Source organism: Megascapheus bottae, unplaced genomic scaffold (assembly GCF_031878675.1).
Source record: "Megascapheus bottae isolate mThoBot1 unplaced genomic scaffold, mThoBot2.hap1 HAP1_SCAFFOLD_48, whole genome shotgun sequence".
NCBI lineage: Eukaryota > Metazoa > Chordata > Mammalia > Rodentia > Geomyidae > Megascapheus > Megascapheus bottae.
The window spans coordinates 61,053-85,583 of record NW_028327313.1 but is presented as its reverse complement, the minus strand read 5'-3'; the positions used below and the strand labels follow the sequence as shown (position 1 = coordinate 85,583).

Sequence of the window (24,531 nt, the reverse complement as noted above, 5' to 3'; positions counted from 1 at the left end):
AAGACTGTCACAATTTAAGCCAAGGACCTGAGAGCATCAATTTCTCCACTGCTCCCGTAAAGTCTGCTGTGTGTGTGGTACATGCATTAAAACACAAATGACTTACTATATCAAATTCAATTTTTGAATGGAAGGTATGATGGAAGATACTCCTCCTTGTTTATTGCAAAACTAGCACAGTAGGAAAATGATTTTCATCACCTTTTGCCTCAAATTAGGTATGAAACTTTTAGAAAACATGTAAAGACACACTTTTGGGGATATATATATATATATATATATATATATATTGTGTGAGTGTGTGTGTGTGTGTGTGTGTGTGTGTGTGTACACAAGTTGTTCAGCTTGTACTCAGAGCATAAGCCCTCCTTAAGCATCTTTGTCTATGCTAATGCTTGCCACTTGAGCCACAGCTCTACTTCTGGTTTCTCTGGTGGGCCAATAAAGACAAGAGTCTTAAGTAATTTGTTTTGGATGAGTAAGTCCAAAATGACTTCAATGCTTCCTTTACACTTAATCACAGATGATGAATCACTTGTGATTTACTATTAGCCTGTTCTTTTGTTCTGCTGAATGAGTCTAAACAAAACACCAGTGTTCATAATGTGAAGAACCTGTGTTTTCTCACTGTTCTGGATGTGAAGTTAACAGGAGGATAATTTTTTCTACCACCACTAATTATTCCTTTAACCAGCTCCCTTCAGAATTTTGTACCAAAACAAAACTAAGAAATAGATTTGTTAAACTTACAGTAGTGCAAAAAATTAGAAGCATGGCTGGGCACAGTGGCTCGCACCAGTAACCCTAGGAACTCTGTAGGCTGAGATCTGAGGATCAAGGTTCAAAGCCAGCCCGGGCACAAAAGGACCTGAGAAGATTATCCCCAGTTAACCTCTAGAAAATGGGCAGTAGGGCTTGGCCAAGGTAGTGCCTTGAACTGAAGAGCTTAGGTAAAAGCCCCAGGCCTAGGGTAGGGCAATAGCCTGGAGCTGAAGAGCTCAGGGACAGGGCCCAGGCCAAGTTCAAGCCCCATGACCCCCCCAAAAAAGGGAAATATTGAAAAAATGAGGAATAGTAGCTACTTAAAAGATGATTATAGAAATCCAAGGGATGTGGGCTGGGAGTTGAACCTAGTAGTAGAGTGCTTGCATAGCATGCACAAGGAACCTGCTTCTATTCCTCAGTACTACATACATAGAAAAAGCCTGAAGTACTGCAGTGGCTCAAGTGGTAGAGTTCTGGCCTTGAAAAAGTCCAAGGACAGTGGTCAGGCCATAAGTTCAACATCCAGGACTGGCAAAAAAAAATCCCGGGGATGAGAGAGACAACCGGATGTAGTAAGAAATGTGCTAGGTATTTGGTAGAGTAAAATTCGGGTGAAAAGTGATTCTTTTTGCTTTCTGCTGCATGCATGGTTATAGACATACAGTATTTTAAAGGACAGTATTGTGTTCCATGTTTTCATTGTGCAATTATTACATATACAAAGCCAGATTGCATTTTTCTGTCATGAGGACAGTCTCATGGAAGGTTATGGAGGATAATACATTAAGCTAAAGTACAGAGAGGTATTGAGCAATCTCACAAAATGTCGTGGAAATGGTAGGATCTAAGTGTCGCATTGAAAGCAGTCTTACTGCATCCAAACTTGGATAACAGGAATGCTAAAATATCAATGCTGAGATTTCTTTTGGCCACAGAAATGCGGGTGGGCTTGTTATCCACTAAAAGGTCAGGTGCACAGATTCTGGAGCTTGATGCCAGTGTTCTTTGGCTTTTCCTTGGTAGTTTCATGAGAGTTTCATGGACTTTCTTTTTGGGCTCGCTTGAAACAGAACCTCAAATATTAACTGTGCACAGTTTTCAAACCATACACTACTGAAGATGGGAAACTTGATCTGCTGCTTAACTGGGTTGCACTTTGGCTCTGTTCTCTATGCCTCATGGGAGGGGGCTAATCTTTGTAGACAGATCTCATGACCTCCAAAGCCAAACCCTACCTCAAAGTTCAGGGTCCCATTGGGCCTGGGTGAATACATTGTCTGTGGTGCTGGGTCATCAACCCTAAGCAGAAGTGGGCCGTGCAACATTTGATAAGAACGTCTGCCTGAGATTGTCACCTCATGAAAGCAGATTTAAATGTTCATTCCATTTCCTGTAATGGAGAAATCCCCTCCAAAATATAGGGGCTCAGATTCACCTGCAGGCCTCACACCTAATCCACACTCGTATATCCTGGAGGTATGGTTATCTAAGATTGGAGGGAATGCTGGTTTAGTCCATGAAATAGCTAGACAAGTGATGACAAAGGTGTTGTGGATTACTATGAGAACAATCTAAGAAGCCCTGGAGGAGCATCAACCTGAACTTCTGCGGGGCTAGAAATCTGATGGGACCTTCCAGACTGAGAAATAATCACATGGCTTTGTGTTTGCATCCAGACAAGTGAGTTCATTTCTTAACCATCAGCCAAGACAGAGGAGGACATGAATAAGTGGGTGGAAAACATCTGTCAGACCCCTGGCTGTGGGCAGGTGGAGAGTACATAGGAAGGTAGATACCATGGCTGTGGTGGGGCCAAAAAAAGCAGGGTAAAAGAAGCAAAGAAACCAGGGGCTATTGGCTGAAATCTCCCATCATAGCTACTCAGGAGTTTGAGACCCGAGGACCACAGTTCAAAGCCAGCCCAGGACAGAAACTCCATGAGACTCTTATCTGTAACAAACTACTGAAAAAAATCTGGAAGGGGTGCTGTGGTTTAAGTGGTAGAGCACTTGCCTTGAGTGAAAGAAGCTCACTGACAGCCCCCAGGCCAAGCATTCAAACCCCAGGACTGGCAAAAAAATGTAGCAAAGGACAAAGAGCTGGCCAAAAGTTAGAGGGACTCTAACTTGTCAAACAATAGAATGATAAGTTGCACTCAGAAGACTTGCACACAATCTCGAAATCCCTGATTCCTATTTATCGATGTAGCCTATTTGTTTGTCTAAATACATATTCTTTATGCAGTTATATATTTGTATAGAGAGACAGATTAATACATATGACTATACATACGTACGTAGCCAGACACAAATGGGTAGGTGGTATAGTGCATGTGAGTTTGTGTGTGTGTTTGTGAGGATGGGTATCTCTGTTTAAGAGAGATAGAATATGTGTAAATAACTTTACAAAACTGTGATAAAATGTAGATAGACATAAGCTCTTGGGGGAATCTGAAGTCCTCAGTGAGTTTTAATTTTTTGATTATTTTCTTTATTTTTTTGAACCAGTACTAAGGATTCCTCTCAGGGACCAGGGGCTGCCAAGTACTATTTTTCTCATGGTTGGTACAAGAGGAACTGAGTCACAGTTCCACTTTTGCCTTATTTTTTCATGCTTAACTGAAGATAAAGATTTCTATCAGTGACTTTCTTTCCAGGGCTGGCTTCTAACCAGAATCCTCAGATCTCAGTCTTCTCTATAACTACAATTAACAGAATGAGAACCCAGCACTGGGCATATGAGAAATCAGTTTCAATGTACAGGGCAAGAAATTGTGTGAATTTCTGAACTCCAATTAGCTGCAATAAGCTAGAAGTGAAAGTCCAATACCAGTGAGAAAAAGATGCTGAGGGTTATCACATAGGCCCTGAGAGTAAGCCCTAAAACCTATACACACCTGTGCATGCACACACTGGCAGTTATACAAACACATGCACGCACACACAATATCTCAGGCAATATTGAATCTTCAATAAATATCCAGAGTTTGGACAACAGCACAGCAAGTTATGAAATCTTTTTTCTTGTCTACATTGAGGGAAAGGAATAGGAAAAAAATGCAGAAACCAAGACTTCAGAGGCAAATGCTGTGAGTGAATAGCTTGTAAAAAGCACTTTCTTTTTTCTTTCTTCTGCCAATCCTGTGGCTGGAACTCAGGGCCTGAGCACTTTCGTTGGGTTTTCTCATGTCTAGCCCTATGCCACTTGAGTACCGTGCCACATCTGGATTTTCTATCTACGTGGTACTGAGGAATGAAACCCAGATCTTCAAGGATGCTAGGCAAGCACTCTACCACTAGGCCAAACTCCCAACCCCAATATAGTATTTATAAATAGTTATCATCATCATATCAAAATATCCATTCTCCTACAAAGAATGAACACTTATCTATGTGTGTAATGCTTTTTTTATTTTGCCAATACTTCTGTGATTTTCCCACGTGCATTTTTTTACAAATGACATCACAGATGTTCATCAGGAAAAAAAGATAGATTAGGATACAGAAACCAAACAACGTCCTAGTAGATTGATGTCAGAAATATGTGCAAGATGGCCTGTGTGTTTGATCTAGTGGTAGAGCTCTTGGCTACCACGCCAAAAGATCTGGGTTTGATTCCTCAGTACCACATGCATAGCTAATGTTGGAAGTGGTGCTGTGGCTCATTGGGACAGCTATATCCTAAAGAAAGCCCAAGAACAATGCTCAGGCTCCAAGGTCAAGCCCCAGGACTATCAAAAACAAAAAAAAATGTGCAAGGGACAAAATGGAGGCTGAGAAGGCACTGTGAAGAAAAATGGCTTGTGCAGGATGACGGGAATAGTCACAGTTATGGTTGGATCTTACCTAAGAAAGGCTCCTTGAGCCTGAGAGCAGGCTGGTATCTGGGCCTAGTTAAAGACATTGGGATTGGACAAACGAGGTGTGCTGTTTACTACATCCACATGTATATTGTTAGGTTGGAGGGGAGATTCAGCCTCCAGTATATCTTTGGGGAGGTCTTTGGTGAGCAAGGAGCTTTGGTCATTGGGCCCTGAGAGTTGACCCTACCTACCTCACAATGGAACAGAATATGGAACACTGGTAACCAAGCCACTATAACTGACAACCAGCTCAAGCCAGCTCACTTGGACTGTGGCTCAGGAACCAGAAAGATGTTGTTGTGCTGTTGCCAAAGTTCAGGAGACTGGGGTCTCAAGCATGAAAGATGTGGATGCGTCACTTGAAGATATAGATGCTTCATCTGTGCCAAGCCAAAATTCCAGTATATCAGGCCTTTGTCTAGGAAGAAAGCAAGGAAAATTTATGGCAACTCAGAAGAGGAATATTCCTGAGAGGAAACCTATTTGACCCCATCACCTTCCTCACACACTACAACCTTCTTGTTGGTTTCAAGTGTCTATACTGAGATGAGAGTTTGTGGAGTTTTCAGTCTAATCTATCACAATTCCTCAGTGTGAAGTGTATTCCCATTTCTGTTTGAATGATCCATTTTTTTGCCACCATAGTGTGACGGTGAGTCAGCTCATAGTCTGAATGAGCCTTGTAGCCTATGGATCCTGTGGAAGGCCTGTTGGAGATGCTGCTGAGGAACCTAATCCCTGCCTACCAGAAAGGTGATCTCTTTTATGTGGGAAATTTCCTGAACAATTTCAGACAGTGGGGGACAAAGAGCAGTTGCTAGATATTCTCTTGAAAAAGTGAGTGTTCCCCTTTAAATCCAGGCTAGCTCAGCCCCTTCTGGTTGAGTCTTGGAATACTTGGCACCTCTCTGAGCCTGTTTGGTTCACTGGGGTGTTCACAGGGGAGCTTAGTATGACACAAGTGCACAAGCTGACTACTTTATTAGGACTGGGCCACCACACCATTTCATTTCCCTCATAAGCTACTGGAGTCTTAGCAGTGTGCGTACTGAGAAGTTGGATTATAGGCATGAGTGAGTGGCACCCAATTGCAGCCCTCACCTAGGTAAGGTCCTAGGAAATCCCATTTCCCAGTAGGAAATAAGATTTCAGTAGCAATGGCGGAGACAGAGGAAGGCTGGTGGCTGAATCACTTCTGAGCCATCAGGGAAGGATTGTGTTAGCTTTGCCAGTTTAGAGCCTCAAAGCATTTACATTTTGGTGTGTGGTCCAGTGCTTCCACTTGGACTTGAACCCAGGGCTGAGTGCTGTCCCTTTGGTTTTCAAAGATTAGCAATGTACCATTTGAGTCATAGGTCCAGTTCTGGCTTTTTGCCACCTAATTGAAGACAAGTGGCTTTAGACTTTTCCTCACTAGACTGGCTTCCAACTGTGATCCTCGGATCTCAGCCTACTGAGTGGATAAGATTAGAGGCATAAGCCATTGGGTCATTTTTTGAGAGATGCATAGAGGCCTCTTAGCAGAATTTTCATGGAACTATATAGACATATCTCACTTCACTAGTTTTATATTCCTGCCTGGGATTTAGCTAGCCCTGTACTTATGTTGTAAGCTCCACATTTGAAAACCACAGTGTTGACTTCCTCTCTCCTTCCCTCCTTCCATTGTTACAGATCCATCCACCATAATTGGGAGGAAGATGAGCAAGTAAAGAAGTGGACTTACACAGAAATAGAAGATTTGTCATGTAAAACTGAATACTTTTTTTATTGGTTATGAGATTTTAAACTCTGGGCCTTTTTGGTGTCACTGAGCTCTTCAGCTCAAGGCTAGCACTCTATCCATTGAATCACAGCACTAATTGTGGTTTTTCTGGTGGTTAATTGGGGAGAGGTTTCCCACAGTCTTTTATGTCTGAGCTGGCTGTGACTCTCCTTCCTCAGATCTCAGCCTCTTGAGTAGTTAGACTTCCAGGCATGAGCCACCATGCCCCCCTAAAATACTGGGTATTTTTGAGACATCTAATCTAAGCACAAGTTTTTTGTTTGCACATCACTTGTGATTTCCACCAGGTCTTGAGGTTGGGACTTCACTGGATGTTAGATAACACAGTTTTAGGGCCTCTGAGGTTTGTCCTAGTGGTAGAGTGCTAGGCTAGCATGCACCAAGACCTGGGTTGATTGCTCAGTACCACAAACAAGAAAGAAAAAAAGCTGGAAGTAGTGCTATGGCTCAAGTGACAGAGTGCTACCTTTGAGGAAAAAGCCCAAGGACAGTGGTCAGGCCCTATGTTCAAGCCCCATGACCACAAAAAAAATACATAACAGAGTTGTGAGTGTGATTGGGAGGGTGGACACTCATGGATTACAGCTAGGGCTGTGTGCAGAAAGTCAGATCCTGTGGGGAAACAACCTTCTCACTGCCTATGACATTGAGCATTTTAGAGGATTGTCTCTCAGAAGCTTCTGGAAGTGGGGTGTAAAAGTCATCCTGTTCTAGAATGTCTCTTCCGTCCTCCCAGAATACAAATGCACATCTCTGCAGGACAGCCACAGCATCAGAGTCCTAAAAGAAAGGGGCTTTGGTAGAAGGCTCAGGATGGAGAGAGAAGGATCTCACTTTCCTTGTCCCCAATGTGCCCGCAGCATCGTGTGTTCCATCTTCACAATGTGGTTGGACTACTACCGCAGTGATTTCTATGAGTTCAAGAACTGCCACACCCTGCCACAATTCAAGCTCTATATGAGGCTCCACATGCCGGCCTCGGAGCTGCTCTTCCAATTACACATCCTTTGTGATCAGCTGGAGGAATGCGCGACCTTTGAGACCAAGAAAAAGAAGAAGTCCTGGTGTGGGTGACTCAGACCCTGTGAGCTGGAAGCTCACCTTGTCTTGGTACTGGTTGACACTTACTTCGGCCCAGTTTGGTAAAATACCCTTTATGGTGGAGTCAGCCAGGTAATGTCTTTTCTCTGTTTGAAATGACTCAGGCATAAGCACTCATCAGAAAGACTCTACATTTCCTCAGTGTTCAATCCAAACTCCAATTCTACACCTTCCTCCATTAGAGCCTCATGGAAGTTGAGTGACACTTCAACTTGCAGAGTCCACTCTAAGAATGCTGTACCTATTTCCATTCTTAGGTTTGGGTCGCCCTAGAAGAGCTTCTCCTGAACTCCAGCTGAAAAACCCACAGGTGGAACTGGTGACTGATGGAGATGGAGAATATTCACTGCACTCCAGAAATCATGGGCCTTCTGTAGAAAACACCAAACAGGTTTGCAGTCCTGTGGTTATAGCTTGTGCTCTGAAGCCCACATGTGACACATTTGAACTTACAGATACTCTGGATGAAGAAAAAGATTAGCCACATTTCCTTCCCTTTGCTTTCACAGTCCACCCAGAGTCAGTCCACGTGAGTCAGAGTGACACTTCACTTACTGTGCAGGCTAAAAGACCACACGCTGGGCTCATGGAAAATGTCCCCAGCTTATGTACGGGGGTAGCAGCAAGTGCATTCTCAATACTGTATTCACTGGAGGAAAATGTATCAATCCTCACAGAATATCCTGTCCTACCCGCCTCAGCACAGGAAAAGCAATCTCTATTAGACAAACTAGAATCCGTACCCCTCTTAACTCAGGAAGGACATTCTGTTTCTCATGAGGAGGAGGACACTTCTGAGGACTGTGACGAATAATTACTCCCTGAGGATTCTGAGGTAGAATTACTACCTGAAGGCAACTTGGAGGCCAGTCAGGATTTAGACCTTCCCTACCCCCTTCCTGAAAAGAAATCTCTTACTCTCATGATGTCAGTGTTCATTGTATTTACTTTTCTATTAAACTCTAATTGTTAATATTATGGTGTACAGTTCTTCAGTCGTTATTATAATGTGTTTTACTTTCCACCTACAATGTGAGGCCCCAGACACATAGGTCCTGGGTGGGGTAAAAACCAGATTGGCCTGGACCTGTACAAGATAACCTTACTGGATATACAGGGAACAATGAAATGCATGGAATCATCAGAAATCCAGGCCAGGCCTCCATGGAGAGGCAGGTCAGCTACCAAAGCTTAAGGATAGAGCATGCCTAAAAAGGCATTCTGTCAATTGGGAGAAGTGCCAGTGTAACTGAAGTAATATGTGGGAATCTGTTCTGTGAGTTCAAGTCTGTTTATATATCCATTGTGCTTTGTACAAATATTTAAGAAAATTAAAATTCCACAATAGCATTAAAAATCTACTTTGGCCTTGAGTGTGGCCTAGACGTAGCATACAAGAAGCCATTAATTCAATTCCTAGACACCGCATAAACAGAAAAAGCCAGATGAGACATTGTGGCTCAAGTGTCAGAGTGGGAACCATCAACAAAAAGTGGCCAAGGACAATTCCTGGTCCCTCAGTTCAAGCCACAGCACTAGCCAAATTAGAAATCATACTATTTCCGCACATTTTGAAATAGATCTGATTTATCTAACCCTACTTTGTTTTTGTCAGTCCAGGGCTTGTGCCACCAAGCCAAAGTCATGGTGCCCAACATTACTATTTTTAATCATTTAATTTTTTTACATGATCACATTTCATGCAGTCTGTATTAATACCATAAACAGTATGCTTACTGTAATAATGGTAAAGTTAAATCTTAAGAAATTAATAACTAAAATTCTTTTTATTACTTTAATAGCATCAGTAAAATTTTATGAGAAAAGATACCTAGAATGTTTATTTTAGAGTTCAAGTAATCTGTTTTGATAAATGATATCAGTTATGTCATTTATTTCCACACTTTTCAAACTATTGTTTTCAATAAGGAAAATATAAATATATTTGTTGGAAATGAACTTTATGACTTGGGGCGAAGGGAAAGACAGAAAAATGGAGGGAGGGGGTAACAGTGTTTCCAAGAAATATACTCATTACTTATATAATAGCAATCTGCGGAAGCAGCGGAACCCAGACGTGAAACACAGGCAGCGGCGGAGACCCGAGGGGAGTGAAAGACTCCCCACCACCGTGGAACACCCACAGACGGAACACAGAGGCGTGAGTAATACAGTGCATCCCCAAACACATCGGGAAAGCAGACCGGTGCCAAGCAATAGAACTTAACTCAGACCCTTACACCCCTCCTGAGAAAGACTGGCGGGAGCAGGGCGGCAAGGAATTTAGAATCCTATCCCTTCCCTCAACATCCCCATCACTCAGGCCATTGACTGGAGATTGACAGGCAGGCTACCTAAGACCCAGCACCCCACCAAGGGAGGCGGGGCTGTCACAACTCCCACCCACCCAACGGGCTCAACCCCCAGCCCTCTGACTGGAGACTGAAAAGCAGGCGGACCCTAAGACTCAGCACCCCACCAAGGGAAGGCAGAGCTGTCCCAGCTCCCACCCGCCCACCAGGCTCCTCTCCCAGGCCACTGGATCTGGAGAGTGGAGGGCGCTGGGACCTTGCCTTACAACAGCAGGTAGGGTGTGCGGGAAAATAGGAGCCAGCATCTGCCCCCCCTCAATTCTTGAGCATCGTCCAGCTGGGAATCCTGAGCAAGAAAGCACCGAGGGGCCCCCCACAGTCACAGACTCTGAAAAAGCAGTGGAAACACAGCAGGGCTCTGAAGGGCCAACCACCATCCAAGCTCCCCTTCTGAGAATCAAAAAAGCGTGGCTTCGCCCTTGGAGCCCACGTCCTCATCTGGGCACTGCCCCTGGGAACAGAGGAGTCTCCTGCTGGTCCTGCTGAGAGCCCTTTGAAACTCTCAATCCCCAGACCCTTGGCTTGGGGCCACCCCGGGAAGCAGCACAGGAAAACGTCTCCCAATCACGCTCAGACAGAAGCTCCCAGATCCATCCCATAGTCCACTGTGAGGCCACTGGTTGGGCTAAGAGCTAGTCGTGTAGCAGCACATAAGTTTTATTCTAATACTTTCCAAACTTTGTACTCAAATATGCTACCTACTTACCAACTTAGGTTAGTTATCCTTACGCTATACCTTTTCTTCATTAATACAATATCCTTACACTCCTACGTTAATCCTGTTGTACCTCCCCTGACCTCTCTCATTCTATTTTTCTATCTCTGGATCTCTGTTCGTCTTTCAACACTTATACTGCATGGATATACACTTGATGGCTGTTGAGCAATACTGTATATCAAGGTGTTTAATTATTCTCTAGGCTCAGAGGGACTTAAAGACAATAGAGATTGGAATGAGAGGCTTATTGTTTTGGGTATGAATCGCTTATCAGTGGTTGTATTAGACTGGTCTGTAAGTGCACAAAAAGAAAGAGGGATAACACCAATCAAAACTTGTGAACATCTAGTGTCTGCCACCTACAGAGGTCTAGGTTGGTTATATCTGAAAAACTTTAATCATATTTAGTAGTAATTTTGCTCCCACTTTCAAATGGGCAGAACAAGAAACTCAAGAAAAATGTCAACGATAGACGTATTTCTTTGATGAACATTAATGCAAAACTTCTCAACAAAATACTGGCCAACCGTCTACAACAACTCATCAAAAAAATTATACACTATGATCAAACTGGATTCATCACAGGGAGGCAAAACTGGTTCAACATACGCAAATCAATTAATATAATTCAACACATCAACAGGAGCAAGGACAAAAATCACGATTGTCTCAATGGACGCGGAAAAGGCATTTGACAAGATCCAACACCCCTTTATGTTAAAAGCTCTGGAGAAACTAGGAGTCCATTGAACATTCCTCAATGGAATAAAGGCTGTGTATGAGAAACCCACAGCTAGTATTACACTTAATGGTGCAAATCTAAATCCATTCCCTCTAAAATCAGGAATGAGACAAGGATGCCCACTCTAGCCACTCCTCTTTAACATAATACTAGAATTCCTAGCCAGTGCAATAAGGCAAGAAGCATGCATAAAGAGGATCCAAGTAGGGAAAGAGGAAATAAAACTATCCCTCTTTGCAGATGACATGATTCTGTATTTAAAGAATCCTATAGACTCTACTCCCAGCCTCCTTGAGCTGATTCAAAACTTTGGAAGAGTAGCAGGCTATAAAATCAACCCTCAAAAATCAACTGCCTTCCTTTACACCAACAGTGAGAGGAACGAGGAAATAATCAGGAAAGTAACTCCTTTCACAATAGCCTCAAAGAAAATAAAGTACCTAGGAATTAGCTTAACTAAGAATGTAAAGTACCATTTTGATGAAAACTTTAAAACCCTAAGAAAGGAAATTAAAGCAGAACTAAGGAAATGGAAAAACCTTCCATGCTCCTGGATTGGAAGAATCAACATTGTGAAAATGACAATCTTGCCAAGGGCTATCTACTAATTCATACAATACCCATCAATATCCAATGTCATTCTTTAAATAAATAGAAGAGGCAATTCAAAATTTCATATGGAATAATGAGACACCCGTATAGCAAAAACACTTCTTAGCAGAAAGAACAGCACTGGAGGAATTTCAATTCCAAACTTTAGACTCTATTACAGAGCTATAATTCTCAAAACAGCCTGGTACTGGCACAAGAACAGGCCTGAAGACCAATGGAATAGAACTGAGGACCCAGATATTAAACCACAGACCTTTGGCCCTCTAATCTTTGACAAGGGAGCCAAAAAATAGAATGGAAGAAAGACAGCCTCTTCAACAAGTTGTGCTGGCAGAACTGGTTAAGCACCTGCACAAAACTAAAGTTGGATCCTTCTTTGTCACCTTGCACTAGAATTAACTCCAAATGGATCAAAGACCTGGAGGTAAAAGCTGACACACTGAAAACTATACAGGAAGGAATAGGAGATACACTAGGCCTCCTTGGCACAGGTAGAAACTTTCTTAATAAGGACCAAGAATCACAACAAATCAGAGAAAGGGTGGATAAGTGAGACTGTGCCGCAGACCGACTCAGCAGGAGTGCGGGGAGACCATGTATGGATTCACAGGTCAGGAATGGATTCGGCGATGACAGACAGACACAAACGCAAGGGAGGTTTGCCCCATATACAAAATAAAGTAATTTCTGGATTTAATTATCTATGTGCACAACTAATAATCAAAGGTAGGGTGAAGTCAAAAGAATTATTTGGACAAGAGTTTTGTAAATTGATTTTGCATTACACTAAACAACAATTTGATTTTATATTACAAGAAAGTAATGATATAGGAATAGCATTATTAAACTTTAGAGGAATCATTGGATTGCACATGCCACAGAGTCCCATTTTAAGGTTTGTTCAAGAAACTCCTGTGATTTTTCCTCATTTATGGTCTTCTGTTCCCTTATCAGGTGCTATCACAGTATTTATAGATGGTTCCTCTAATGGAAAATCTGTGTTAGTAGCACCTAGTCATCCTCCTTTAATTAAATATCAAAATAACTTTTCTGCACAAAAGGCAGAAATCGTCGCAGTCTTCATGGCCTTTCAACATTATCACAAGCCTTTAAATATATTTACTGATTCTAAATATGTATCTGCTTGTTTTTCTGCTTTAGAAACAGCTGTAATTGCAGAAAAAACTGATATTTACAATACATTATTAGAATTGCAAAATCTTATTAGACAAAGAAATCATAAATATTATATTGGGCATATTAGAGGTCATTCTAACCTTCCAGGACCATTACCTATGGGGAATGCTCTTGCAGATCATTACACAAAGATATTTCTAGCCCTAGAACAAGCACAAAAGAGTCATAATATACATCATCAGAATGCCACGGCTCTAAGACATATGTTTCAAATCACTAGAGAACAGGCCAGGGAAATAGTTAAACAATGTTGATCATGACCTAATATTGGAAATGCCCCTCAAATGGGCGTAAATCCCCGAGGATTAAAACCTTTAGCCGTCTGGCAAATGGATGTGACACATGTCCTACAATTTGGTAAATTACAGTATGTGCATGTTGTAATAGATACCTATTCTCATATGATATATGCCTCGGCCAGAACTGGAGAAGCTGTAAAAGATGTTGTTCAACACCTTACTGCTAGCTTCGCATATATGGGAAAGCCATTTAAAATAAAAACTGATAATTCTCCAGCTTATACTTCAAAATCTTTCTTGCAATTTATAAATAATTGGGGCATAGGTCATATCACTGGAATTCCTTACAACCCTCAAGGACAAACTATAGTTGAACGTACTCATCAAACACTAAAGGCACAAATATCTAAAATAAAAAATGCTAATTCATATTATTCTCCTCATCATATTCTAAGTCATGTTCTATTTGTACTGAATTTCTTAAATCTTAATGATGATGGTCTTTCTGCTGCACATAGACATTGGATGCAAGAAACGGACCCAAAACACCCTCAGGTCCTTTGGAAAGATCTATTCTCTGGACAATGGAAAGGCCCAGATATTCTAATCACCTCTGGGTGAGGTCATGCTTGTGTTTTTCCTCAGGATGCCGAGACTCCCATCTGGGTTCCAGACAGGCTCATCCGGCCCGCAGCAGCTAAAAATGTCACGAAGACAAAAACGAAAGCAGAAGCAACTCTTCCGCCGAATGCGTGGATGGCCCGTCTCTCCAACCGCAGCAGAGCACACCTCGCCCTCCAAAAGATCTTCATCATCTTCTACATGAAGCGGAAACATTACTAAAAACAACCCATCAGCCAAAGACTGCATTAACTCTCCTTTTAACATTATTATCTCTCCTTGCTCTTAACTCCCCGGTGACCTCAGCAAAAAGTTACTGGGCTTATATTCCAAAGCCTCCGCTTTTACATCCAGTAGGCTGGGGAAACTCAGAATATATTAAGGTTATGACTAATGTTTCTGACACCTTGGGGGGATCTCCAACCTTTCATTTTGGCCATGTTACTTCCTCTTACGTCAATTATGAGGGGAGGTTTGATACTTTGCCTATTTGTTTTGCTTTAAAAGGCATAGCTCTGTATGGGTATCTTCCTGTCAACTACAGGACTTTTCTTTCAGACACTCCGGAGGCTATACCTATCCCTGAATCCTCTTGCAAAGAAAAAGGAGGTAAGCACCGCATATGGGAACTTCAAATACTAACATTAGGTTATTATAATTATAATGAAACATTTTTTAAAGAACAATCTCCCCCTTCTCTATTGTCTCATTGTCAGCAAAACTTTAAGCCTGATGTTTTTTGGGAAAATGATGAAGAACAAATGCCACATTGGCTTTCTTGTGGATTTCCTCATTCTGGTACAAAATTTATTCCAGTAGGTACTAATCAAGTGATTTGGGATTTCTCAGTTTCATCACCAAATTATGATTACAAATCTTATTTAAAAATCTCTTCTAATAAGTTTAATGGATACGAACCACAGGGTTCTGAACCCATAAGACGCTGGTATACTCCAGGATGGGTATCTCCTTTATGGTACCTAAAACATCCTTCTTTAGGCTTTCTTTTTCCACAAAGTGATCTTTATTGTTTACCTGCTTCTGCCAATATGTTACTTCTTAAAAAACCAAAACAGACTGTGGCTACACCCATAGCAGCCACTGCATGTGTTGCCTACCCTTTTGCCTTACTTATAGGATATTAAAATTTTGCTAATATTACCAGTTTAGGGGAATCTTATTATGTGTACTGCTGCTCATGTGTTTTAGCCAATTGTATTAATTCAAGTATTGATAAGGATCTGTCCACTGTAATTATTGTGAAAAGACCTGCTTATGTTTTATTGCCTGTGAGTTTGGGAAATGAAACTTAGTATGATAATTCTGCACTCCAAGTCTTACAGACGGTTAATGAATTGTTACGTCCAAAACGTTTTGTTGCTGCTTTAATTTTAGGTATTTCGGCTCTAATAACTATTATTACATCTTTTGCTCTTTCTACTACGGCTTTAGTACAAGAAATGCAAACTGATTCCTTTGTTAATGATTTTCATAAAAATGTTTCAGTTTTTCATAATGAACAACGTATAATAGATTTAAAGCTTGAACAAGGAGTAAATGCTTTAGAAGAGGTGGTATTAGAAATAGGACAGAATATCACTAACATTAAGACACAAATATCCAGAAGATCTCATCCTTCTTATAAATTTATATGTGTTACTCCCTTAGTATACAACGATTCCGCTGATTGGAATAAATCTAAAGCACATTTATTAGGTGTCTGGAAAGATACAAATCTTACCTATGATATGGTTACCTTGCAGCAGCAAATTACAGCCATGAGTCAACAGCACTTGGAGTCCTGGGATATTTCTACTCTCTCCACAACTTTATCTTCTACATTAAAAGGCTTGAATCCCTTGGATTGGATTCAATATTTTATTTTTCTTGGTGTAGGTATTGCTGTCCTAATCATCATTTTATTAATATTTCCTATTATCTTCAGAATTATTTTAACTTCCCTGCACACCATTGAACGTGACTTCTATGCATATCACTTAAAAAAATAAAAAAACGGGAACTGCTACACCCACTCCAGTGGAGTCTGTGCAGCATGGAGCAGAGAGAGCTTGAATGGCTGCCAGTCCTGAGGTTCTCACCAATGGTGATCAGGCCTCCTGGAGGTCCCTGGCAGAGACCGGGACGTATGCGTGGAATGCTCATAATGCTGGGTGCTGGGATTCTTTTCTCACTCTTTTCATTTCTGATAGTTGATGGTGTGGCAGTAATATTCTGTGCCAGCTACTGGCCTAAACAATTGATTGAGCGACTAGATGTTCCAGGAACTAAAAGTGCATGCCCAGCTACTCTGGCGCAAGACACACCCACAGCAGCCTTGATGACCTCAATGCATTCTATTAATAATAAGACAGAATTAGAAACTAAAAGGGAAAATATGATCTTTGAATTAGTAATAAATGTTAGTTTGCCTGAATATGCCTTTAATGCGTCTGCATTACTTGTGTAAAATTCCATTTTTCCACAAACATCCTGTAGGGGTGTAAGCAGCGCTTATTATAATTAAGTCCCATGGTTGGCTATAGTCTATTTGTTTAACAAAGGAAGTACTCAGTCTTTGCTCTGTAATAGCCAATGCCTTTTCAGCTGCTTTATTAAGGGTTCGAGGAGAATTAGGGGCAGCATTACCCTGTAACAATTCAAAGAGTGGCTTTAATTCTCCAGTAGATAACTTTAGCTGAGGTCTTTTCCAATTGATATTTCCTAAAACCTTTTGTAAGTCATTTAGAGTAAGTAGAGAATCCCTGCGAATCTGTAGTTTTTGTGACATTATGTTTTGTTCATGAATAACATGCCCTAGATATCTTATAGGTAACTGGTATTGAATTTTGTAAGGAGCGACAACTAGCCCATTATTCTGCAATGATTTTAATAATAAAATTAAAGACTCCTGTAATTCCCCATAAGTTTTTGCTGCAAGTTAAATATCATCCATATAATGAATTAGATAAACATTAGGAAATTGTTGTCTTACTGGTTCAATAGCATTGGCCACAAATTTTTGACATAACGTAGGACTATTTTTCATTCCTTGAGGTAACACCTTCCATTGATATCTTGTGTAGGGTCTTATAAAATTTACTGATGGTACACTAAAGTGCAAATCTCTTACAATCCTCAAGATGTAATTTTATTGTAAAGAAGCAGTCTTGTAAATCTATGACTGTAATTTTCCAATCTTTTGGAATTGTTACTGGATTTGGCAACCCTGGTTGCAATGTGCCCATGTCATGCATGGTTGCATTTACTGCTCTTAAATCTTGTAATAATCTCCATTTACCAGATTTCTTTTTTATGGCAAAGATAGGAGTATTCCAGGGACTAGTAGTCTCCTCCAAATGTCCTGAGTTTAACTGTTTTTGAACAATAGCTTCTGTGGTAAGGGGCCATTGATTAAGCCATACAGGCTCTTCAGATTTCCAATATATTTGATCTGCAAATAATGTAGCCTCAATGGCCCCTATGAAAAATACTGTTCATCAATGTCTTAATCTGTAGATAGCATAACATTCATTCTGTCATTATGTCTCTTCCCCATAAGGAGAAGGGCAATGAGGGAATGACATATGGATGGATGGTTCCCTTTTTCCCATCCACTTCCCATCATAGGAGTTTTGCACTTTTTGCTACATTAGAAGCCATTCCCAATCCCTGTAATGAAGAGGAAGTTTTTATTACTGGCCAAGCTTGAGGCCAATCTTTTCCTGCAATACAAGTCTTATTTGCTCCTGTATCTAAAATACCCTTAAAAGTTTTTCCATTGATTTTTACGACAGAAAAGGCCCATCCTTTCCTATTTCCGTAACCCAAGCTACTGTGTCAGTTGACCCAAAAGAGCCTTACCTCTTTCCTTTGACAACTCTGGATTAGGTAATTTTAAATAAGGAAGTAAAAGCAATTGTGCTATTCTTTGTCCTTTTCTTAGGAACTACTGTTCCTTTAACACTTTTAGCCATGATTTTAATTTCTCCAGTAAAGTCAGAATCAATTACTCCAGGAAGCACTTCAATCCCCAATTTAAAGTTAGAACTTCGTCCCAGTAACAATCCTGTAATTCTTGAGGGTAGAGTTCCTTGAACCGAAGTAGGCACCAGTTGAACCCCATCTTCCACAGACAGGATTACATCCTTGCCCACCGCTACATCTAACCCTGCACTTCCTGGACTGGCTCTAGGCAAATTATGTATTGTGAATTCTGGAGCCTCTGGGTTAAGGGCCTGACTGTTGGCCTTGCCCTCCTTTTCCTCTCTTGTATCGAGGCTGAGAGGCTGCCCCCTTTCTAGTTTTTTGATTCCTTGACTTCTTCTTCTATTTTACTTCCATCTTTGTGGAATTTTGATTTACATTCATTTTTCCAATGCCTTCCTCTCTGGCATTGGGGACATATTCCTGGAGGATTCTTTTTGAATGTTCCTCCCTGTTTTTTGTTAGAGTAATCCTTTTTCATATGTCCTGATTCTCCACATTTAAAACAAGTAGGTTGAGGCCCTTTCTTAGGTCCTCCACCCCCATATGTCTGCTTGACATATGACTGAAAAGTTTGACCTTTCATAGCTGCCACGTAGGCCATTCCTTGCACTACTGCGGGGGAGGCGTCAGCACATGCTTTTATATAGTCTTGCAATGAACCTGTTTTCTGTAAAGGACGAATGAGGTCTTGGCAGAGTGTGTAAAATTCTCTGCCTGTAGCACCCAAGACATTTAGACCTCGTTCTGTTAACATGTGCTTGAGAACTGAAACAAAAAGTTTCTGTCCTTTAGTTCCTGATTGCCCCATGGTTAATCTTACTCACCCTTCACCAGTCTCCCTTGGTTTACTGGCAGGATTGCAGTTCCCTTGGTGAGAGCCTATCCACTCCTTGGAAAAAAGAGAAAAGAAAGGATAAAGTGTTACCTGTCCAGTCAGGTCCCTGTTCGGGCGCCACTTACCCCAGACCGACTCAGCGGGAGTGCGGGGAGACCATGTCTGGATTCACAGGTCAGGAATGGATTCAGCGATGACAGACAGACACAAACGCAAGGGAGGTTTGAAGTCTGCTGCGAAGTTTTACTTGCTGAATGTGAGATTATATACAGTCAAAGTAGGAGCACTTTCTTTCAGTTGGCATAAGGTCAAAAGATTACAATCATGTTTAAGAATGGTTACAGGGTACATTTTTCTGAGTAGAAAAGAATTTTCTCCCTCCCTTCTAAGGAGTTATGCTTAATATGTCAGACATTGTGGTTAGGCGTCATCCGCCTTGGCATTAATTAATATTAGTTTTGTTTACCATTTGTTCCATTCTAGTTCTTCCTATGATTCTGTTTCTGAGTCAGTAATTATTACCCTGTGCCAGGAATTGTAAAACCTTAAACCTAAGAGTCCATTGTTGCTGTTCAGTTAGAGCACACCACGGTGCTCTAACCCTTCTAATCCTTTCCCATGTGATTCTTTATGTACTTGCAACATTTACACAAGTAATGCAGATGCATTAAAGGCATATTCAGGCAAACTAACATTTATTACTAATTCAAAGATCATATTTTCCCTTTTAGTTTCTAATTCTGTCTTATTATTAATAGAATGCATTGAGGTCATCAAGGCTGCTGTGGGTGTGTCTTGCGCCAGAGTAGCCGGGCATGCACTTTTAGTTCCTGGAACATCTAGTCGCTCAATCAATTGTTTAGGCCAGTAGCTGGCACAGAATATTACTGCCACACCATCAACTATCAGAAATGAAAAGAGTGATAAAAGAATCCTAGCACCCAGCATTATGAGCATTCCACTCATATGTCCTGGTCTCTGCCAGGGACCTCCAGGAGGCCTGATCACCATTGGTGCGAACCTCAGGACTGGCAGCCATTCAAGCTCTTTCTGTTCCATGCTGCACAGACTCCACTGGAGTGGATGTAGCAAAGCCCTGATTTAAAACAGTATGAAAAAACCAAAGGGCAAAACAAAACAAAACAAATATAAATGTTGACTTGTAGCTAAAAAAATTCTAGCTGCTCAGCTCGCTGAAATCTGAGGATCACAGTTCTAAGCCATCCTGGACAGGAAAAGCCATGAGACTTCTTGCATTGTATACCAGTCCTGGAGCTTGAACTTGTGGTGTTTTGCTCATGCCCTACCACTTCCGACCGTTTGGTGGTTAATTGTAGAGTCTCATGGGACACTATGAGACTCTTATCTTCCATAACCAATACAAAGGGCACAGGGAACCAGAAATTGACTTGCTGCTCTGGCTGTAGAACATGCTAGCCTACAGGATGAAAGAGAAAGGAAGAAAGAAAGAAAGAAGAAAGAAAAAAAGAGAGAGAAAGAAAGAGAAAGAAAGAGAGAAAGAAAATATTAGACACTTGATTATGCCTTCTGTTCAAACCTAAGAATAATACAACCAAACAACCAACCAAAATCAGAAAATCCCTCGTGGCTTATGAAGAGGCTGTTAGTATTGGGAGGGGGGATTAAAAAATGTGGTCAGACCACCAGTACAAGAAAAAAAAGAAAGCCAGAAATTCAGCTTTGGCTCAAGGCATGAAGATGGCTAACATGGTGAGCAAAAAAATAAAATAAAATAAAATAAAATAAAAATGCCAACTTAGGGAGCCTAGGGAGACTTGCCAGTGCCTTCTGAGTTCAATCCTTTCAGGTAGCAGAATTAGCATCCAAATGCACATGAAAACTGAAAATTTGGATTTTAGCTGTTAGAATTGAGAAGAGGAGAAGGAATAGGAGGAGGAGGAGCAGAAGGAGGAGGAGGAGGAGAAGAAGTAATGGAAGAAAAGGAAGGAGGAAGAAACAGGAGGAGGAGGCACTGAATACAAGCCTCAGTATCAACAAGCCTCTTCCCCATCAAAACAATTAAGAATAAAACGATTGTAGAAGAGGAAGAAACAGGAGGAGGAGGCACTGAATACAAGCCTCAATATCAACAAGCCTCTTCCCCATCAAAACAATTAAGAATAAAATGATTGTAAAATGATTGTAAGAGAAAAGCCACAGAAACACCTTAAACCTATCGGGGTGATGTATGCTTATGTCTATAGTTCTAGATTTTTAGAGGGCTGAGAGTTGTGGATATTAATTTTCACCCAGCCCAGGTGGGAAAAATCCCTGAGTATCCATGAGACTTATAACCAATAAATCACACCCAGGGTGGGGAAAAAAAGAAACAACAACAACAAAATCCAGGGAGATTGAGCTGTAGCTCAAGTGGTGGTTCAGTAGTCTTGAGCAGAAAAGCTAGGGGACAGTGCCCCAGACCTAATTTCAAAGTCTATAACCATGAGACAGAGAGAGAGAGAGAGAGAGAGAGAGAGAGAGAGAGAGAGAGAGAGAGAGAGAGAGAGAGAGAGAGAGAGAGAGACATACAGATAAAAGAACAGAGGGAGAGAGAGAAGAGTTTTGAAAACAGTTAAGATGATTTTAAAATGAAATATAGAAGTTGAAAAACAGTTGTTTAATAAGACACGAGAAAAATATAATTTTTTGAAAATAAAGGTCAAAATATCATGCTAACCTCAACCAAATCTTACCCCAACCTACAGAAAGCCCTGTCTATCAGAGTTGTCAGTAATTTAGAACGGAAAATTCACAGTCAATGTTGAGATGATCTTCATTCTCTGATGCCTGTGGCTGTGCAGCCCTGGGAGAACTGATGGACTGTGCAGTATTTGCCTTATTTCCCTTGTGTCTGGGAATAGTCATGTCGTGGGGATGGGGGCCTGGGCACAGGAAGTGGAAATCATTGTTGAGGAGCTTTCTCTCACAGGAGGAGCTCACAGAATTCAGAGTCTTAACCAGCACTGATAGACCTCACAGATATTTATCATGAAGAAAATATGGATTTTTCTACATTCTATAATTAAATTTAGAATTAAAATGAAATTCAAGCTTAAAAGATTCAGTCACTTAGCTACATTTTAAAAAGGGAGCACAAGTACCTCTAAACTATTCCTAAGTGTGCCAAGGAATGGAGCATACAGAGAGGACAGCATTGCCAGACACCCACAGACAGTTTGGCTTCATTATTTTCTTGTCATGATTGATCATGTTTTTTTCTTTGGAGAACATTCACTCTGTTTTTCCTAAGAAAATCAGTTGTGTTTTCAGGCAGTATAATTTGTGATTACCTGAGCACTGATCTTTCTATTGGAGTCACAGTGCCAGAGACTCAAGCTCCTTCTCTCTTGCATGCCCCTGGTGTTACAAAGCCTCTGGCTGGGGTGGTTCTGGTGTGACCACATGGATGGGTGAGAAGCTTCCCTGTGTCAGTGACAGGGCTTCCAGCTCTCTGTGGCCTTGGTGTCTTTCAGGGCTCTCACTTTCTCTCTTGCAAGATCCTGGTGTTACAAAGCCCCTGGCTGGGGTTGTTCTGTGAGCAGATGGGTGGGTGAGAAGCTTCCCTGTATCAGTGACAATGCTCCTGGCTCTCAGTGGGTTTGGTGTCTTTCAGGGCTCTTCAATGCCATCTCTGGAACTGCCTGTTACTGGGTCGGCACACAGCAGCACAATCTCCTCAACGCAGCCATCATTCTACTCAGTCCTCCCTTCCTGCATCATTTTCTTCTGAGCTAGAGGCTCTACCATCATGCGGTGTCAGCTCCAAGGGAAGGACAACATCCTCTGAGGTGCTGTGTCCAGGTCCAAAGCAAGAGCAGCCAGAGGTCCATGTTGAGCATGCTGTGAGTTCAGCAGCAGGAACTTTGTGCACAGCCTCCTCTGGCAGCTCCTTATAGCCATACCAGGCATATCTCTTAGGCCTCATTTTAGGCTGCTTGCAGCCCTGACTCTTGGTATCACTCAAGACTTTATTCTCATTCTATGTCTGTGAAGAGGGCAGGGATTTTGTTTTACCTCTTTGGCAAAATGTCTCCTCTTCTCTCTGTGGCAGGGAGGAACCTTGGAAGGCAGCCACTGACTCATGATATGCCATGAGGTTGTGACTGGGGCTTCTCAGCAGGAAACAGGGAAATGTCAGGCAAAGAGGTGCTTCTGCCTGTCTGCTTCATATTACAGGTCAGCAGACACTGAGAGGGAAATGGTAAAGAAGAAATCTTGAATGAAACCTACCTCTCTCCTCCAACAGGAAGGTGGAAGGGTTTGGGACAGTGGCATAGTGCCACTCCAGGGATTGAGCTGTCACAGTGCTGACTCTCTCTGCTTTCAGGCCATCTTTAATGAAAAACAGGTGGCCATCACATCATCAAAGGATCTGTGCAGAACTGATGTGTGGATTTGCGATTCACTGTACCACACTGACCACATCTTGCTTACCACAGTTGGGGTTAACTGCTTGGGCAGGGGCTCAACTGGATATAGGAGCCTTCCTCAATTCCATCAAACCATGTGTGTGCCATGAGTTGTTGCACATCAGACTTCTGCTGAGGGTCTAAAATTAAAAGCGGGAAAAAGACATGATGCCCTCTGGCAGTCAGGTGTGGTGGTACATCATACCTGCCCTAGACAAAATTTCTACAGAGCTGGTTGAAAGTGCTCTCTTGAAATGGGAATTGTCCCATAATCACAAACAACAGGTTGGTGCCCAGACTCAAGACATCTACCTTGAAGCCATCGTAGGCTTGTTTCAGGTGTATTTCAGGGGTACAGATCACATAGGCACCACGAAGATCTGTGATCAACTGCACTGGGGCAATCCTCAGGCTCAACCCAAAGTCATTGACCTTGGCATTGCCGGGTTCATCCAGAAGGATATTGTCAGGCTTCAGGTCCATGTGTGTAATCCCATCCCAATGGAAGTACTGCATCTCACTTCCCATCTGCTTCAGCAACTTCCTTGCTTCCTTCTCATAAACCCGGAATGATGCTTTGATCCAGCTCTGCAGGTTTCCCTTGGTGGCCATTCCCATCACCAGGTAGACATGTTCCTCTCCCTGGATCACTTGATACACCCTAATCACATGGGGGTGATTCAGAGGCTTGACAATATCCACCTGATTTTCCACCAGCATTGGGTACTCTTTTGTCCCCAAGATTGTCACTGCGACCTCATTGTCTGTGAGGGAGTGATAGGCCTTCTTCACCTGCCCAAAGGTGCCAGTGGTCTGCTGTACATGGTATTGACTGGCAAGGAAGTCCTCCTCTGCGGAGGAGAATGTAGGGCATTTGCTATCTGTTGACTCCATTTTTCTCATGGGATGGCAAATAGCCAGCCACAACCAAACAGCCAAGAAAATATGGTGGCTAGTATATTTTAAGAATACTTAGCTAAGTTAAGATGACAATAAATATAAATATTAATATATATAACCATTTTATACATCAGTGGAGTAGGTATCAAATCTTAACGAAGTTTAGCTAATCAATTCAGTGGTAGCATATCTTAAATTAGCACAATCTAAGCCACAGACTAATGGAAATCCCCAAACCCACACAACCCAAAGCTTCCCTTCCTCCCCCACCCACCAATAAAAGCATCAATGTAGATCTGATTTACTGCAGCACTGTAAAATAGCTCTCTCAGCACTTTAACTGAAAATGGAGAGCAACTAACAG

General features: G+C 41.7%; 1 protein-coding gene and 1 long non-coding RNA gene across 2 annotated transcripts; one reads left to right on the top strand and one right to left on the bottom strand.

Annotated features, from left to right (window-relative positions):
* Positions 1 to 5,654: 5,654 nt before the first annotated feature.
* Positions 5,655 to 8,192, top strand: LOC150040076 (uncharacterized). The gene is made up of 4 exons (XR_016534071.1): positions 5,655 to 5,732; positions 6,302 to 6,343; positions 7,274 to 7,586; positions 7,772 to 8,192. It is a non-coding gene; the product is annotated as an uncharacterized LOC150040076 (long non-coding RNA).
* Positions 8,193 to 23,477: 15,285 nt separating this feature from the next.
* Positions 23,478 to 24,161, bottom strand: LOC150040075 (sperm motility kinase-like). Its single transcript, XM_090327388.1, has one exon. It carries the CDS (start codon positions 24,159 to 24,161, stop codon positions 23,478 to 23,480), a length of 684 nt encoding a protein of 227 aa, XP_090183514.1.
* Positions 24,162 to 24,531: the final 370 nt, after the last annotated feature.

Bases quoted from the DNA above. Each gene is read 5' to 3' on its own strand.
- LOC150040075 (XM_090327388.1), bottom strand. From the start codon at position 24,161: ATGGAGTCAACAGATAGCAAATGCCCTACATTCTCCTCCGCAGAGGAG.